The following is an 18733-nucleotide window of genomic DNA, read 5'->3' as shown; positions in this document are numbered from 1 at the left end:
TGGGACCGACCAAGGCAAGGTGGCACTGCTAAAAGGCTAACATCAGGAAAAACCTAGACATACTACAGAAAAGAGCTCACTGTGCCTGTCGTGTGGATCGGCCTTATTTCACCATCGTCAAACAATTCACAGGGCTCAGAAAAATGCCTTCCACCAGAAAAACTTTAAAATATCTTTACAAACATTAACATACTCCTCAATGTCTCTGTGCAGTGAGCAATAGACGGTAAAACATCAGAGCACAACATAATCACAGATACCAGGAGGGAAGAAGCTGGAAACAATTCATATGGTGTGTGCAATTGTGTATCTAGATATACCAAAGTCTTGCCTGAAAAGGCAGCCAGACTCCTCTGCGAACATCTGACCCTCTGCTGTTAGGTGCACCGTCACTGTTAATACAATTGTAAAATGATTGGTTGGGACTATGCTTAGCGCTTGTGTATCTTCAACACATCATACTATAGTTACAAAACATCAATTTATAATAAAAGCTCACTTTTGTCAGCATCTGAATTGAAAGGTCCAAGGTGATCTACACACATGTTTATTTACTCTGTCTCCAAATTATTTCTCTCTGGGAGACTTGGGAGGTCTGTCCACAGACCACAGACATTTCTAAACTGGGAATTTAGATCAGAGGCTTTTCACCAAAGGATGAATATGAGCACGTCAATGACAAGTTCCACAGCTAGTTCTGATATTGACATGCGCACATACCCACAACAAGCAGCAGCTGTGACGTGGAAGTTTGGACTTTAATTAAGAGGCAGTGCATCCTAATTGACTGGTTTCCCTCCAGATCAAGAAGAGATTTACAGAATTCGATAATCCTGAATTCTCAGCTAATTTTAGTCAGAATAATAAACAATTCCAAAAAAGTCTATCTCCATGCCCACTAATTCTACAAAGAATATGTGGTAGAATCATTTACTGCTTCAATAACAGCAAATTTTGCACATTTCTCCTTAGATTTTTCACATTCATATTCCTGACCTGAAAATTTAAAAACCGTAGAGGAGGGTCATTCAGTCCATTGACCCTATTATGTTGCAAACACTATACTCCATAATATGAAGTAAAACTTAGGGCCAACATCAGGAGGGCAGAGAGAAGTTAGTAAATGAAGCTTGCAAGAGAATGAGGAAAAAGGAATGCACAGTGGGCTGGGGCATTTATTAACCAGAGGCTAAGAGGCAGCCTTCCTGGCTCATGTCTGTTCAAGTAATGAGATTTCTGGAGTTTATAGAAATAGAAAAGAGGGCAGAGACTCCAGCTGGGCCCCCAAACAATCCACTGTTAGCCCGTGAGCCAACGCAAAGCTCAGAGTACAATAATTTCTCTTATATCCTGGGCTCACTCTGAACTGCTTCTCTTAGTGACATCTGATTTTCACTGATTCACCTCTGGGGGTATACTACTTGCCCTTCCACCCTGATCCTGACTTGAGCAACTTTCTTGATTCCTTTTGGACTCAGCATTTGACCCCACTGGAATAATTTATCCACCATTTCCCTGTCTAGACAATATGAAATTGTCATATAAGTGACACCTAAAGCACAATTAGAAAAACTGCAATTTCCACTCTCCTCCCCCGTTCCCCAAAAGAACTGCACATGCATGTCAATCAATACTACCCTGAAGGTTAACTCTGTGGAGCCTGGAAGCCACCTTACTAAGTATTATGCATTCCCCCCTCTACTATAATTAGAAGTTATAAATTGCCTTCTTTTCACTAGCACTAATGGTTATAATCTCAGAGATCTGAATGCCTGCTGAATTGATACCTGTGTAAAAAGTCCTTACAAACACATTATCCAGCTGCATTTTATTTAGCAGAATCCCAGACAAAAGGAAAAAGACAAGGCAAAAGAGGAGCGAAGCAATGAGAGAAAGGCATGACTCAAGACCATCAGAACCAGGCAGTATGTTTATAACTATCATAAATATAAGATGGTTTGAAGCCACTGCCAGTTACTTGTGAGATGTAATACCGAAACCCCCCAGCAAAGTCAAAGGACAGCAAATCATGAAATAACTTGTCAATGATTTCTAATGGGAAGGGGTTCCCCCCAGGGGACATATGTCTGGAGACATTTTTGGTTGTTGCAACTGGGTGGGGGGAGAGCACTGGCATCTAGTGAGTCCAGGCCAGGGATGCTGCTCAACATCCTACAATGCACAGGACAGCCCCCCACAATAAAGAATTATGCAGCCCCAGATGTTAATAGTGCTGCTGTTGAGAAACCTGCTGCTGTAACTTAGTAGTCTGAGATTTACCAAGGGAAACTCTGAGTAACTAATATATGAGGCAAGTCAGTTCTTCAGCTTCAGAAACAGACTGTAGTTTAATTTAACATCTTGTGTCACTTACTAGCTGTGTGACCTTGGGCAAGCTCATTATCCTCAGTGTCCAAATTTAAGGGGAAATCCCTATTTTACATGGTTGTTGTGATTAAGTAAGAACATAAGTATAGTATAGTAGCCAGTACAGTCTAATAAACAGCAGTTTTATTTTTTCTTCCCTGGATTACAGCTCCCAAAAGTGGAACATGATATACCCTGGCCACCCAAGTCACTAAGACTAAAAAGGTGATTTCCTAGAAGGACTTGTGCTGTGGAAGGATGAGAACTATAAAGACATAAGCATGGGTATCTGAGCCCTAAGAATCACATGAACCTCACCCAAATAAACCAACAAGAGCAGTCAGTCATCCATCCACCAACCTGGCTGTTGGTCCATACAACTATTGATTCAAACCACAAATAATTACTGAGTGTCTATTATCAGGTATATATTAGTCTATAAAACAGATATGGTCCCTGTAGTAGCTCGTATCCAAAGGTGGACCCCAAAGAATCATACTACTTGGTATTCTTTCCCTGTGTGGTCCCCTCCCATACTGAATCGAGACTAGTCTGTTACTTGTTTTAACCAAGAGAACATAGCAAGTTCTGGGTCTAAGCCTTTAAGAGAACTGACAGCTTCCATTTCCTCCCTCTTGGAACTGTCACTTTTGGAAGTCCAAAGCTGCTACGTTAAAAGTCTGCCTACTGTGCTGGAGAGGCCATACGGAGAGAGGAGTCCTTGAGAGGCCCAGCTGTCCCAAATGAGCCTCCAGATGACTCTAGAGAGATCTCAAACATGACCAGCAGAAGAACTTCCCAACTGAGCCCAGTCTGCCCAAAGAACAATGAAAGATAAGAAAATTGTTATTTTAAGTCACTAGCTCTGCTGTGTGGGTTGTTATGCATCAGTAGATGAATTAGTTCCTGATCATCTAGAACTTGTAAGGTAGTTACAACAGCAGCATTAAAACTACATTCATGAAATTAGTTTATAAACCTAAAATAATCACACTGGTACTCAAAGAAACCTTGGCTATCAAAACAAAACACCAAACAAGATATTTGGAAACAGACTTCAAACAATAAAACTCATTGCAAACTTGCTCACTGTGTCCAAAGCATGAGGTCTTGGTATTGGTGAAAAGGGTCAGTGTCAATTTAGAAAGACTTTCAACTCTCTTCTACCTATCTCAATCAGGCTCTCCTTTCTGAAACACACTTATGCCCTGGACAGCTCCTTTCAGTGTAGAAGGTGACCCTAGAATTTGGGACATTAAGACTACTTGTACTCCCTCTCTTTTCAAGAGGCAGAACCAGTTTCTTTTGCATAAATCATATAATAGAGTGCAGGAAAAATGAAAATAATATCTCATTCCCTTGCTATGGACCAAACTGCTTTCTCTATTATTGTACTCTCTAAAATAGACCCTCACTGTGTCTGTTGCAAGTGACTAATGGGAGTAACCAGAACCAGCCCTATCACAACAGCCATTTCTTATCCTCTCTTTTTAAGTCACCTTCACTTTTTTATGCACTTGGTTTTACTTGTGAGAGTTCAGTCTTCCCATGAAGTGTTTTCTGGGCAGAGTAACAATGGAGAGAGAAAAGAGTTGGCGTTTCTTAAGCATCTAAACTTCTAAAAGCAACTGATGTTTAACTCATTTAACCCACATAACAACAATTTTATAATTAAGGAAACTGAGGTTCAGAGAGGCTATTCAACCTACCCAAGGTGACACAATAGGGCCAGAATTTTACTCCAGTGTTGCTCAAATCCAAACCCTTCTACATGTGACAACAGAAGAGAGGGAACCTAAGGAGACTATGAGAGTTAAAGCAACACTGCATCACACATGGGACAGGAGCAAAAGGAAAATTAAAGGTGATGGGTAATGCAAATACTACAGAGATTTGAGGGCAAGTGATGTTTAAGGGTTCCTAGATGGTCTAAAACAGTGTTCTCTAACTTAAAGTATATCAAAATCATCTGGAGAACTTGTTAAAAATGCACAGTGCACACCCCCCACCCCAAGTTTCTGATTCAGTAGGTCTGAAGTGAGCTCAGAAACTCACATTTCTAACAAGTTTCCAGGAGATGCTGATGTTCCTGGTCTGAGGACCACACTTTGAGATCCACTGGCCAAAGACCACACTATTAATAATCTGATATATCTATGTCTCTCTCTCTAACCTTATCACATCCAAAATAGTACCATCTGACACAAATTTAGTGCCAAATTTAGTGGCTCTAGGAGGGATTAAAAATCCAACAACTCTGTTAGGATGACTATTACAGCAATGGTCCTTTGCCTTAAAGGAGCTAACAGAAAATGACCAGCCCAGCTTCTACCTCAATTATGAGAACTCATAAGAGACAAGCATTAAAAGGAATCAGAAAAGCATGTAGGAAAGAAACTGGAGAAGTTAAAAAAAAAGGAGTTTCTTCTTTTTTAATTTTAAAAGTTATATCTGCTGAAAAGGAAATTAAGGAAACAATCCTACTTATAATAGCATCAAAAAGAATAAAATACTTAGGAATAAACTTAACCAAAGAGGTGGAAGACTTGTACAATGAAAAGTATAAAACACTAAAAAAAAAAAAGTAAAGGTACAAATAAATGGAAAGACATCCCATGTTCATGGATTGGAAGACTTACTATTGTTAAAATGCCCATAATACCCAAAGCAATCTACAGATTCAGTGAAATCCCTAACAAAATCCCAATGGCTTTTTTTTTCCCTGCAGAAAGAGAGAGAGAAAAAAACACCCCATAAAATTCATATGGAATCTCAAAGAGCTCTGAAGAGCCAAAATAATCTTGAGAAAGAAGAACAAAGCTGGAGGCCTAACACTTCTTGGTTTCAAAACATACTACAAAGCTACAGTAATTAAAACACTATAGTCCTGGCATAAAGACAAGATATCCAGCCCAATGGAACAGAATAGAGAGCCCAGATATAAATCCTTATGTATATGGTCTAATGATGTTTGACAAGGGTACCAAAACTACACAATGGGGAAAGGACAGTCTTTCCAACAATCAGTACTGGGAAAACTGGCTATCCACATGCAAAAGAATGAAGTTGGGCCATTACCTTATGCCATATGTAAAAATTAGTTCAAAATGGATTAAAAACTTAAAACATAAGACCTGAAACTATAAAACTCCTAGAAAAAAATATGGAGGAAAAGTTTTATAACATTGGATTGGGCAATGATTTCTAAATATGACACCAAATACAAAGGTAACAAAAGCAAAAACAGACAATTGGGACTGCATCAAATTTATAAAACTTAAAGGAAACAACAGAATAAAAAGGCATCTACAAAGTAGGACAAAATGTTTGTAAACTATTTATCAGATAAGGGATTAATATCTAGAATATATAAAGAACTCCTATAATTTATTAACAACAACAAATTTAAAAGTTGACAAAGGACTTGAATGGACATTTACAGAACAGAATATATACAAATGGCCAAAAAGCATATGAAAAGATGCTCGACATCACTTACCATCAGGGAAATGAAAATAAATCACAATGACATAAACACCTGATAAGATGCTGCTGTCCAAAAAAAACAAAACAGAATAACAATGTTGGCAAGGATATGGAGGTGCTGGAACCTTGAGTACTGTTGGTAGGATTATAAAATGGTACAGCTATGAAAAATAGCACAAAAGTTCCTCAAAAAATTAAAGACAGAACTTCCATATGATCCAGCAATACCACTTCTGAGTATATATCCAAAGGAATTGAAAACAGAATCTCAAAGAGATATCTGAACACCCGTGCTCACTGCAGAATTATTCACATAGCCGAGATATGGAAGCAACATTAAGGTCCATCCACAGATGAATAGATAAGGAAAATGTGGTATTTACATATAATCAAATATTATTCAACAAAGGAAATCCTGTCATATGTAACAACATGGATGAACCTTGAGGATATTACGTTAACTGAAATAAGCCAATCACAAAAAGACAAATACCGCATGTTCCATTTCTATGAGGATCATAAAGTAATCAAACTCACAGAAAAAGAAAACTGAATGGTAGTTGCCAGGGGGTGACGGGAGAGGGAAGCAGAGAATTGTTCCAATGAGTATAGCATTTCACTCTTGCAGGAAGAAAAGTTCTAGAGACCTGCTATACAACTATGTGTATAGACTTAACAATACTGTACATTTAAAAATTAAGAGGTCAAATTTAAGTTATGTGTTTTTTATCACAGTAAGAAAAAAGACCCCAAAAATGGGTTACATCTGTGACCAGAACAAAGGAAGGAAAGGATAAAAGCCACCTTGGGAGAGTGAAGTGATCCAAGGAGACAGCAGGGAGACAGAGGGAAAATGAGAAACGTAAGTGAACATGTGTAGGGGCGGAAAAAAGTAAAAGGCAAAAAGATTCAAACTCACAGTCTCTGATGCAACAAAAGAAAAGGGCACAATGTTAACAAGCTGCAATTCTCCTTCACTGACAAGGTCATACTTTCAGCCTTTGATTCCTTTATTATTACAATTTTCTACTCCTGCTCTAACTTGATTTTAATTTTCCGTCAGGTGACAACCAAATCAATCAGCCTTTTCACTGGAACCTACCAGCTCTGTCCAAGGTGCTCTGCTCACAGGGAGAGGTGCAGACATTCTCCTCCAAGACGTTATAGAGTCCATCATTAGAGGTAGGTTACTTTCATACTGCATAACCTGACATGACAGAGATCTGCTCACTAAACTGTGCCCCAGGCAGCAAATGAGCTTGGCACCCCCACTTTCCCTCTTTGGAAACAGAGGAGGAGTTTATTAATTGTTGCTATTAAAAAGTCAGGCAGCTTCTCAGGTAAGGGGGCTGTCAGCATGTCAGCCTACAGCCAGCAGGGGAGCCCCATGTGGGTGAATTAGGTAGGATGGGTGGGGCAGAGAAGAGGGTACTGCAATGTCCAGTGCCTCCCCCTGGTGGAGCTAAGAGGTAGAAAATTTAGGCATACTGGTCTTTGCCTAGCCAGCACATTTGACTTGAGCTAATGCAGTGGTAACCAACACAAAATTGGAATTAAAAAGAAACAAATGGATGAAGTCAGCCCAGTGTAGATAGACTAAGACACAGAGAAAGGCCATGCCCTGACTAAAAGGGCAACAACAACTCGACTCCTGCTGATTGTTATTTTGTGGGAATGTAAGCCAGATCTAATTTTTTTCAACAGAATCCAGAAATCTGGATTTATGTAGAAAAGCCTGAAATATTTAGTAACATCGTGAAGGCCAAATATACCTGAAGGTTATTTTGCAATATCTGGGCCAATGTAACAGACCTACCCACTAAAGCCAAATTTGCTTATGTGAACACATTGTCAGGAGTGCTCCCAAGAAGCAAAAGTAAAATGTCCAACATCCTCCCCCTTCCCATAAATATACAAGAAATCCAGGAGGAGGAGGAGAAGCTACCTGCACAGCTCTAACTGGCTGGGACTGATTACAATAAGCAAAATACATTGTGCAAACAGAACCCCATACACCTGGTGTTATTGTCTTGGCAAAACCTCCAACGCATCCTTTAGAGCACTACTCTGAACAAATACAGCAGAGAAGGGGATCTGAAGGGGAGAAAAATGAGTACACAAGAAATTGCTCCAAATGTATTTGCAGTATACACAGATCCCACTGTAGTCCCTGTAGCACTCCAACACTCTGAGCTGACAGAAGTGATTACATCTTTTCAAGTTCTCAATGTGTATACAAAGCACACAGCCTGCTCTACACCATTCAGCAACAGAGAGAGGGATGATGGGGGATAATTTAGATCAGTCTAACAGGTGCTAATTTGACCTACAGTGGGAGAAGGGCTCATTGTCAAGCATACTGCCTGGAGGACCTAGAGGCTCACACAGTCCCCAACACCAGGACAAGCCTCCTCACTTGCAAATGATTCCCAAGACAGATATATAGCAAGGTTAGACAACCTTGCTTCAGGGCAGAAAGCAGAGGAAACAAGAAACTCTTCATGCACTTATGCCTGCTCTTAACCATCAAAGAATCTTATAAGAGCCAATACTTAGGACATCGTAATCCAAAGTACAGGAGAGAGAACAAGTGCAGTGGTCCCCACATACCTCTTTGGGCCCTCATTATCACACCACCTTCTATTACTATAGCACCTGACACTCTTCGATTCCAAATTATGTTCACATAAAGCAGGGACTGGCAAACCATGGCCTGTCGGCCAAATCTAGCCTGCTGCCTATTTTTGTACAGCCCATGTGCTAAGAATGGTTTTTATATTTTTGAATGCTGAAAAACATCAAAAGAAGACTATCTCATGACACATGAAAATTACATGAAAATCGCATTTGTGTCCATAAAAAAAAGTTCACTGGCACATTCATTCACTTGCATATTGTCTACGGCTGCTTTCATGCTACAATGGCAAAGTTCAGTATCTGCAACAGAGACCATATGGCCTACACAAAGCCTAAGATATTTACAAGCTTGCCCTTCACAGAAAAAGTCCCAATTCCTGATATAGCCAATACAACCAGGGATCACACTTCGAATTCAGAGAGGCTCAAATACTGAGTGACCTAGCTGGGCTGATGAGCAGAGAAGGTGAAAGGTTAACAGCAATGGTCCCCTCTCTTCCACCTTACCCTCACTCTCATATCACTGAAAAGGGAAGTGGGTTTTCTAACTACCCCTGAAAACAAATAACTCAAATATCTAAATGTTACTGCCTTTTATGATGGCGCAAGAAATACATGGATTCTCTCAAACATTTAAAAGACCCGGAAGACTAGGTGGCCCAAAGCCAATAAGTAAGTGAATGTCAAAGATGGAACCAAGGTTATGTCTCCCTCCCACAAGGCTGCTGGAGGAGAAAAGTACATGAACACCTCCAGGTGGCAGATGTTCAGAATTAATAAAACAGAAGTCCTGCTCAACTTTGAGGAGCAGATTCCTGAAAAACCCATGGGTAGAATTTACTCCTGAGAAACTTAAGACCTTATGGGAGAGGGGGAAAAACACAGGATTAAGGAGTTCCAATCTATGAAATTATGAATATCTATTAAATTATGTTCACTGAAGTAAAATAGGAAATATCATTTTATACATCTTAAATTAATACTAATGCAATTAATTTTCAATTACCATTAACAATGTTCATACTCTTTGGCCCTAGCCATCGTAGTTCGGAAAATTCACCCTCCTCTAGAAACACCTGCACAAGTACACAAAGATGCTTCAGCATTGTCTGTGCATGCAAAAAACAGAAACACTCCAGATTATATCAACAGAGGACTTGTTTAACCATGGTGCATCCAATTGTTGGAACACCATACCATTGTTAAAAAGAATGCAGCGGATCTATATACATCAACATGGGAAAATATCCATGATATATTAAGTGAACTATAAATGGTGGAACAGTAGATTTAACATGATATTTTTACAAATAAATAAAAAATGTGCTTTCATTGCATAGAAAAAAATTCTGAACTTACACACAAATTGTTAACAGTGGTTAGCACTGCAGAGGACATTCACTAGAGAGAGATATATACCACACATTTCTGTATTTGAATTTTTACAAATGAATTGGTATCAGTTTTGTGAGCAGAAAAAAAACAGGCATCTCAAATTTCCACTTATGATCCCCTGTTCGCTATAAATTTTTCAGGCTCTCCCTTCCTCACAGTTTCAATAACGTGCTGTCATGATTGGGGGATGGAGGGGTGGCTTTTCTGCAGATAATATGCCTGCCAAGAGGCTTTATTTCTTTATTTATTTGGCAACTCTTCATCCAAACATTTAAGGCCCTTCTAATTCTGACACAATCATTGACTCCCACCTTCTGGTTTCCACCAGTCTCAAGATACAAATTAATCTAAAAGCGTGTGATGTTGGCCTGACTTTAATTTACCCTATTTAGCAGAGACTCTTCAGGCCATTGTCAATCAGCAGCCACAGTGATCCTTTTAAAATACAAGATTTTGCTACTCCACTTCCGATGGCTTCCCAAATCACTCCGAGTAAGACGTAAAATCCCTTAAATGGCTTAGAAGGCCCTGCATAATCTGGTCCCCATTACCTCGCTAACTTCATCTTCTATCACTCCATCCTTTGCTGTGCTCCAGCCAAGCGTCTCAGGGATTTTGCATTTGCCCTTCTCTGTCTAGAATGCTCTTGCCCCCACTGTCTACAGAGTTTACCCTCTTACTTCCTTGAAGGAAGGAAGAGGCCGTCTGCTCCGATGTCACCTTATCAGACTTTCCTCTGGTGACCCTATTTAACACTACAAACTTCCACCCAGAACCCCTTACATTTTAAATTATTTTTCTCCACAGAATTCACCAGTTCCTAGCATATTAGATATTTTATTTATGTGTCTACTTTCTTTCTCCCATTAGAATGAGACTTACTGCTGGTGCTTAAATAGTATCTGGTACACAGTAGGTACTTAGTAAATATTTGTTAACCTTAGGAATGAATGAATCAACCAATCACAGTGATTGTTTCACCAGCTAATTTCCAGGGTTATAACAAGAGCCATGCTCTCTCATAGGAGCTTCCTCCTGTAAGGCCTGGGTGTATCCCATCCCTGACTTCCTTAAAACTAGCCGCTTAATTCCATCATCAACCTTCTCTCCTTTTTGATTTCTCAATACCTGGTTCTCTCTTCCCAGAAGGAATGCGTCAAGCTTTGCCCATCCACAAATTAAATTCGCTTGGTTAAGGATACTTCCCTATTCTTTGTCCTCAAATCCCAAACTTCTAAGAACTCAAAAGTTAGGAAGGGCTTATTGTAATCTGAACACCAAAGACAACAATTCCAGCAATTTTTAGAGACATCAGAAGTAAAGCAAAACTCTTTCTTAATATAAAGATTCTGCCCCAGAAAATGAGAACCTAAAATCATCTCAAAACTAAAAAAGATTCATTCTAATAATGCTCAGAACCCAAACCAAAAACAAACAAAAAGAGAGCACCCATTTTCTCAATCCCAAACATCCTACTTCTAGGCAAATTCAGTGAAAGCTTTCTACAGAAACTAAAACAAACATAAAGCACCAGTGGGAAACAGAACTTTCACATCTAATTTGGCTTATTCACATCTAATTTGAACTTTATCAAGACCGAGTAGTCCATCACTGAGACTACAGAGAGTGTTTAATGAGAGAAAAATAACAAATGCACTGACTGGCAGAAATACTAATATCACCACGATGCCAAGCCAAAGACCAACAAAATGGTCTCAAGAGGAACCTGTACATGATGCCAAGGAGTGTGCAGGACCTGAGTCAACAGTGGGAGCCAATATGAAGAACAGCTGACCAGGTGTGTGAGACTTATTACAGGCTTCAGCACAGCCAATACACAAGTCAGAAACATGGCACAATGGTGAAACATCAGAGGAACAAATTCTAGGTCACCTGAGCTCAAGTTATAGAAGGTGCCTACCATGTACAACTCTAGTTATGCCACTTCATTTATTCAACAAGTACTTATTGAGCCAATGACTCTCTAGAAGACTAAGGATGTGATAAAATAATTTTTTTTTTTACTAAGAAAGCCAAAAAGGATATACACTGCATACTGAATCGTAGGGGATATAATTTCAATTCCATTTGTTCAATTCGACTAACATTTACTGAGCACTACTATGTGCCAGGTAGCACTCTAGGTACAGCAGGGATATAGACACAATCTGCCTTCAGGGAGCTCACTGACAGAAAGGGAAACAAATACTTCTCTGTCGTGGGTGCGATGCTACAAGGAAGTATCTACATGCAGTACAGTATATAAGCAGCCAAGAAGAGAAAGTTATTCAGGGCAGTCAGAGAAGATTTCCCAAAGGAAAAAGTGACAGCTGTATTGGATTTTGAATAATAAATTCAGTACACTCCCTATCCAAAGAAACTGAGAGCAGTCTTGGATGTAGAAACCCTTTAGACTCAGGTCAGTGGCACAGAAGAACTACTTCAGCTGGACTCCAGTCTATATTACAACCATGCTGAGAATACTGGTACATTCCTAATTTCTAGTTTGCCTTCTCCCTCCTGTGGACCCGTGACTAGCCCTATGGACATATCCATTCATGTATTTCCCTCCATCAATGATGCTCTGCTGCAGCTCCCTGGAGAATCCCCATGTGACTAGAGCTGAGGGATTGAGGGATCAAGCAAGTTAGTCCGCCCATAAAGCCTCAAGAGGCTTCAGGCTGCTCCAACAAAGCAATCCCCTCACAAACAGACGTAAAAAGATGTAGAAATCTAATGAGGACTTTCAATTATAACCTTTGAGGTTCTGGACCAAATTTTAGGCTTATAACCATGAATGTTTTCCCCAGTCTTCATCTACTATAAGGGAAAAGTACAGATCAAAAGACATCTGTTCTCAGAACACACTCAATCTTAGTAAAGACTTCAGAACCAATGCCTTGTCACCTATCTGAAGAAGGAATTGCAGAAACTATTTAGTTAGGGAAGATTTAGCCCAAATTTGATCCCCTACTAGTTGAGATTTTAACAGTGAATTTCCCTAACTGGGATCACTTTAAAAGGACTAATCAATGCAGTTCTATGGGCAAATAACTAAAACAGTGTTTCTCCTGTATCCCTAGAAACATCACATTGATTACATTTACCCAGAGACAATAATTACAAATGGTCTATTGGAGCTCCAATTTCTTACAAAGAAAGTTGACTGAAGAGCCCCCTCAGGCAATGATCTGCAGGAGCAATAGAGATTTTGACAGAGAAAATTGATGTATGCAAGCACTAATTTTAAATGAAGAGGAGGGAAGAGTGCCCTCTTTAGGACCCAAGGGTTTGAATCCCACCTTTACTATAAGCACCTCTGAAAAGTCACTCCCCCTCTCTGCATCTAAGTTTTCTCATCAATTAAAAAAAAAAGACACTGGACTAAATAAACTATAGGATTTCTCCAGTTTTAAGATACCATTTAAATAATTTTCTTTTTCCTAGTACCAGCCTTTCAAGGCCACAGGGACTTTTGCCACAAGGAGCCACAAATTTAGCCCTGCTAAATCCTGGGCTATCAGACCCCAAAAGAAGTTTCTCACAGTGAAGCAAAGGGCCTGCTATCCAAGTTATAAATTGTAATCTGGAGTCACACTACGCAGACAGCTCACTCTCCATCGCCCAAAGGCTAAAGGAGATAAGTCATGAACTGGTTATCACTGCTCAGTAACACAGAGCTATACTGAAATACATACTTTTGCTTAATATTCTCACTATTTGCAAATACTACTGATTATATCTGCAGCACCAAGGATCAAAACATGCTTCCTTAGTCTATCTCCTACCACAATGCCAAAGAATAAAACCCCCTCCCTTCAAGTAGATGCATGCGCCCCCACACAGCCAGTAAGACACCTCTTCCCTGCCAGCCTAGCCCAGCAGCAGTAACAGCCCAACAGTGACACCTGCTGGGGAAATCCAAGCAAGGGCCATTCATCAGCTAGAGATCAGACCTTCTGGAGCCAGCAGCAGATGCTGATTAACACATGTACATATTAGTGACATATCAGAACGCAGCCACTCAGTTTATGAGAAAGTGGTGGCCCTTCTTTAATGGGTGTGCACATAGAATATTTTATAATATACCTCATTTTTGAGTAGTCAACCCTTATGGTATACCTCATTTAAGCTTACCTGAAAAGCAACTCCATAAAGAATGTAACCACTGCATGAATACACTATTTTATAGTAAGAATAGTGTATTTGTATATTTGAAAATAAGAAAGCATATATATAAAATTGTTTACAGCAAGATGACAAGGGACTTCATTTTCTACAGCATTCATTTCTAAATGCTTGAACTTTTTAATTTAAACCACAAACACATACTACTTTTTGTCTACAAAATTTTCTGATAGATCCTTAATAGTTTCTGTTTTGTTTTTTTTTTTAATGAAGGTACTGGGGATTGCATCCAGGATCTCATGCATGCTAAGCATGTTCTCTACCACTGAGCTATATTCACTCCCCAGTTTCTGGGTTTTAAATGGCCTACTTTATTAAGAAGTGATTAGTCATATCTTAGTCACAGGTGGCTGTCCACATTTAAATTAATGAAAATTTAAATGTTCTTCCTCAGATCACACTAGCCACATTTCAAATGTTTAAGAGCCACATGTGGCTGGTAGCTACTACACTGGACAGCACAGATATAGAACATTTAATTAGACAGCACTGCTCTAGAGAAACATATTGAAGTATTTCCAGACAAAATTATATGATGTTTGGGTTGGGGGGGAATGGGTAGCAGATATAGACAAGTGTTGATAATTTTTGAAGTCAGGTGATAGATATATGGGAGTTCATTTATACTACTTTTCTCTTCATTTTATATATTTGAAGATCTCTATTAAAATAAAAGTTAAAAGAAAAGGAAAACATAAATATGGTTCACCTAAAAATGAGATTATCACTTTAAGAAATATACGATGGAGGGCAGCTTGGAAAAATCTTTAGTTACGCACACCAGGGTTCAAATTCCCACTCACAGACCTACTGCCCATGACCTTTAACAAGAAACTTGACTTCTCTGAGCCACACTTTCCTCAACTGTAAGATAAGAAATTTAATACCTGCCTTGCACAGAGTTACTGTGGAAATTAGAAATAATTAATGCAAAGCTAGAACACACTCAGGCCCTCAGTAATTGGTATCTCTAATTATTACCAGAGTTTATTTTAAATGACTCAGGTATTTCTCAGAACAGCAATACATGAAGAAGTACTGCTAGAACAGAATGGACAAAGGCTGACCACAAGCCCACTGATGCTAGTGAAACAGACACTAGTAGGCTTTTAGAGCAATAATTGAAGATAGTCCTTTTATGGCTACCTTTAATAAACTTCCTGAATGCCTACTATGTGTCAGGCACTATGCTTGTTACCTTCTCACCTCTCTTGACAAGAAGGAAGAACAGAGTCCCAGGCTTCTAATATGGACCATCAGAGTAAAGCAAAATATTCCAAACCTGGGAATTCATTTGTTAATCCAGAACTGATCCGGTATAGTAACAACCTCAATTACTTTGTCTATCTTTCTTTATCTATCTATATCTGACCAAGTCTCCCTGTGTTCTTGTTAGTCACTGCCCTTGAATTCACCACGCCCTTTCCTATCCTAAGCATATGTTATTCCCCTAAAATAAAGAGGTCTTTCCCTTTCCAAACCTACCCATCTTTCAAGATTTGATTTTGTAAAGCCTTCTTTGATGATACTTCCCTTTCTCTGAAATTAGACTACGTTTAACCTCAGAACCATACAATGAAGCATTTGGCTCATCTACATTTTTTATATAATTACTTGTAAATAAGTCTTGCCTCTACAATACTGTATACTGCCAGTGGGCTAAGACTAGGTATTAGATTTCTTTTGTATTCCTGATAGTGCCTAGTACAGTGCTGGAAAAAAATGTAATTCAACAAATACTTCTTAGCTGTATAACTCTCTAAAGCATTCTCCCAAAATAACAAGTACATTATGTGCACAATCCATATTCCCACCCTTGTGAGAAGCTTATGTCAGAGAAATTTCAGTTGCTTCAACAGAGGATGTAATGCAGAGCAATATGCTGTTTGGATCCAACAGGCATATTCTGGGAGTTGGTGATTACGCTAGATTTGACCTTTACAGAATTACAGAAAGAAGTCCCTAATAAATTGAGATAGCTGTGCTCACAGCCATACATGGAGTATATGGTGGGCGATTAGCTACGCCCACTTTCTTTCTTCCATGAAAGAGTTGTCTGGGAAGCAGATCCAAGTGTGGAGAGGCCTTCCTTCTATGAATTCTTTTCTTCTCTGCCCCGAGGTGAATGTCAATGTCCATCTGGAAGATCTACTCAAAGAATCTTAACTAAGCAACTAACTTGCTGTCCAAAAAATATGTATCTCCAAAAAAAAAAAAGCACTTTCCTTGACATGTATACATATTATTTTCTTTTCCTTTGTCAAGCTGCAGTGTTTCAAAAGATAAGGTTTAAGAGATGAACAAAGTTGTCCAAAGCAACACAATCAAAGACCCAATACACTAATCTGTCCCAAGCAGGGTTCCCTTTTTCCTAGGCCCTCTGGGACATTTCTGTTATCTCACAATAACTAGTCCTGAACATACAATCCTTCAAAAGAGTCAAAAAGCAGGGCAGTGGAAGTCAATAGTTTTACCTCCTCATGCCTCTCTAACCCCATCTACAATTTTCCTTTAAAGCTAAAGGTCACGTGAGCTTAGCCAGAAAAGGAGCTAGCAGAGTCACCTGACTCATACTGCCAGGCCTCCGCTTTCTGCCACCAGAGCAAGATTTTCCAAGAAGACGCAATGAAAGCTAGGGAGATCAGAACCATATGCACAGATCCCAGACACTCCAGATCAAACCACAACAGCTACAGGACTGAAGGAAAAGATGTCAGGAGAAGAGTAAGGGATGCAGGAGAAGACAGGAAAGCATCTGCTCACCTCCTGAGTGAATCTTCCTCAGAGCTTTCCTCAGGCATATCCTGATGTAAGGCCTCCTGTGACACAGTTCCAGATCTGCTGGACTGGGTGTAAATTCGTTCCCAGTGGCCTGTCTCCTGGTTGAAGGCCACCCCCACAGTCCTCTCCTCCTGCGGACTAGCAGAGCTGCTCAACTCCAGCCTGCTGGAGCTGGGCGTTTGGCCTTCAGTCCGCTCAAGAGGTGGCAACTGGCTGCCACTCGAGGGCATGCCCTCAAAGGTACTGGGGACCTGCCAGGAGGAGCTGGCCTCGCCAGAGGAGTAGTTAGGTGTGCTTCTTTCCCAGCGCAGGGTATCGTTGTTGAAGGTCAGGAGATTGTGGCAAGCCCGGCAGCGGTTCAGGTGGCCACGGGACAGGTTGGAGTTGTTCTCACTGCTGTGCGGGGTGGGCTGGTGGGAGGGGCCTGGCCTCTCAGATTCAATGTTATTGTTGAGCATTTCCTGGGCCTGTTGTGCCTGGGGGGCTTCCCCACTCAGGCTCTGGTCCAGCTCCTGAAGCCGGTCATACTCCAAAAAGAAGCGTCTCAGGTCACACTGAAGCTCATGGCGAATGCTGCCCGTGTTGTTCTGGCTGGAGCCGTTCCCTCCATCTGACTCAGCTGCCAACCCCGAAGCTGGAAAACCCCTCCCTTCTGTGGCTGAAGTGTACACAGATGCTTGAGAGCCACCTTCTTGCTGTCTCAGCACAGACAGCAAACTCACTGAAGAGGCACTGGTCCTGGGCGGGGGCATGGATTCCGCCTCAGAGCGGGAGTTCAGACTGAGCACTGTCCTGGTCCACTCAGATCCGGTCAGCCCGGGAGCTAGTTCTCGGTGATACCTAGAAGGGTGGCTAGACAGAGGGCCACCCAAAGAGCGACGAGTGGGACCCAGACTGAGGTTGCGGAGCGTGTTACCGGCAGTGCTGCTCTGGACTGTACTGAAGGCAGAAGGCCGGTTCAGGAGGCCCTGGTCCTGCTGCGTTGACGAAGCCTGCTCCGGGGGATGGAAGGGCTCGGTCTGTACAAAAGAAAAGGAAGGGGTAGTAGCCCTGGCAGAAGCAGGGGGGACACTGTCCTGGTGTGGCAAGAGGGAAGGAACTCGAGTGCCAGAGCAGCGGCTGCAAAGGCACAGGATCCCAAGGTGCTGGCAGCACTCGGCTGTGGGGTAACTGACCCGCTGTCGGAGCCTGATGTAAGCGGAAGTCCTGGGGCGCTCCGTGGAGGGCTGAGGGGGAGGCGGTGGGGGTGAGGGGGTAGCAGAATCTTGCACTGTGCTTTGCTCTCCCACCTGGATGCCAGAGGAGCGGGAGGACAGCATGTGCAGGAAATTGTGGAGGAGAGGCGTCCGGCGCACTGGCTGTGATTGCAGGAGGGCACGCTGACGGTAGTGGGATAATTCTGTTCCATCTATGGGGATCTCTGGTTCATCATCACCCTGCAACGTGGACCAAGGTGGGGCGAGGGTAGAGCCAGGCAGTTAGCTAGAACTTCCAGGTAAATCAAGAAAAATTAACTACTGGTAATCATCCAAGGAAAACAAACTTCACAGACAGGTAACAACTCCACCCCTGAAGGACTAACTGGTTCCAGATTCAGAATCATCATATAGTATTAAATTATTCACCTCCAATTAGCAACATTTCTGAACGAATATACCTGGCAAACCAATTCTCTTATAAAAGGCATCTCCATTATACGGAGGCAGCAAGGGGAAGCAAAATGTCAACCAGCCAGAGGCACATAAATGACGCGCTATCCAACACTGGCTGGTTACTTCTAATGAGACGATCACCCAGGGGTTTCAGAATAGACTCCTCTGTCAAGATTATGGCTGTAACTCTGAATACACAGTCTGAAGCTAGTTCTGAACCTTGACTG

General features: G+C 41.0%; 1 protein-coding gene across 7 annotated transcripts in view; it reads right to left on the bottom strand.

Annotated features, from left to right (window-relative positions):
• The window catches only part of AMBRA1 (autophagy and beclin 1 regulator 1), a 152462-nt gene that overhangs the window by 102365 nt on the left and 31364 nt on the right, over positions 1 to 18733 (bottom strand). For 5 of the 7 annotated variants that reach the window (XR_012509602.1, XR_012509601.1, XM_074372095.1 and 2 more), the window contains exon 7: positions 16837 to 18290. Coding sequence is in view for 5 of the 7 variants with exons in the window: in XM_074372095.1 (XP_074228196.1) it covers positions 16837 to 18290 (1454 nt within the window). In the remaining 2 variants the exon portion in view is untranslated. The remainder of the gene's footprint in view (positions 1 to 16836; positions 18291 to 18733) is intronic. The other 2 variants (XM_010964613.3, XM_074372097.1) reach the window with 1 other exon arrangement.

This window comes from Camelus bactrianus, chromosome 10, assembly GCF_048773025.1.
Source record: "Camelus bactrianus isolate YW-2024 breed Bactrian camel chromosome 10, ASM4877302v1, whole genome shotgun sequence".
Lineage (NCBI taxonomy): Eukaryota > Metazoa > Chordata > Mammalia > Artiodactyla > Camelidae > Camelus > Camelus bactrianus.
The sequence above is the reverse complement of the archived record's forward strand: the minus strand, read 5'-3'. Positions and strand labels throughout refer to the sequence as shown.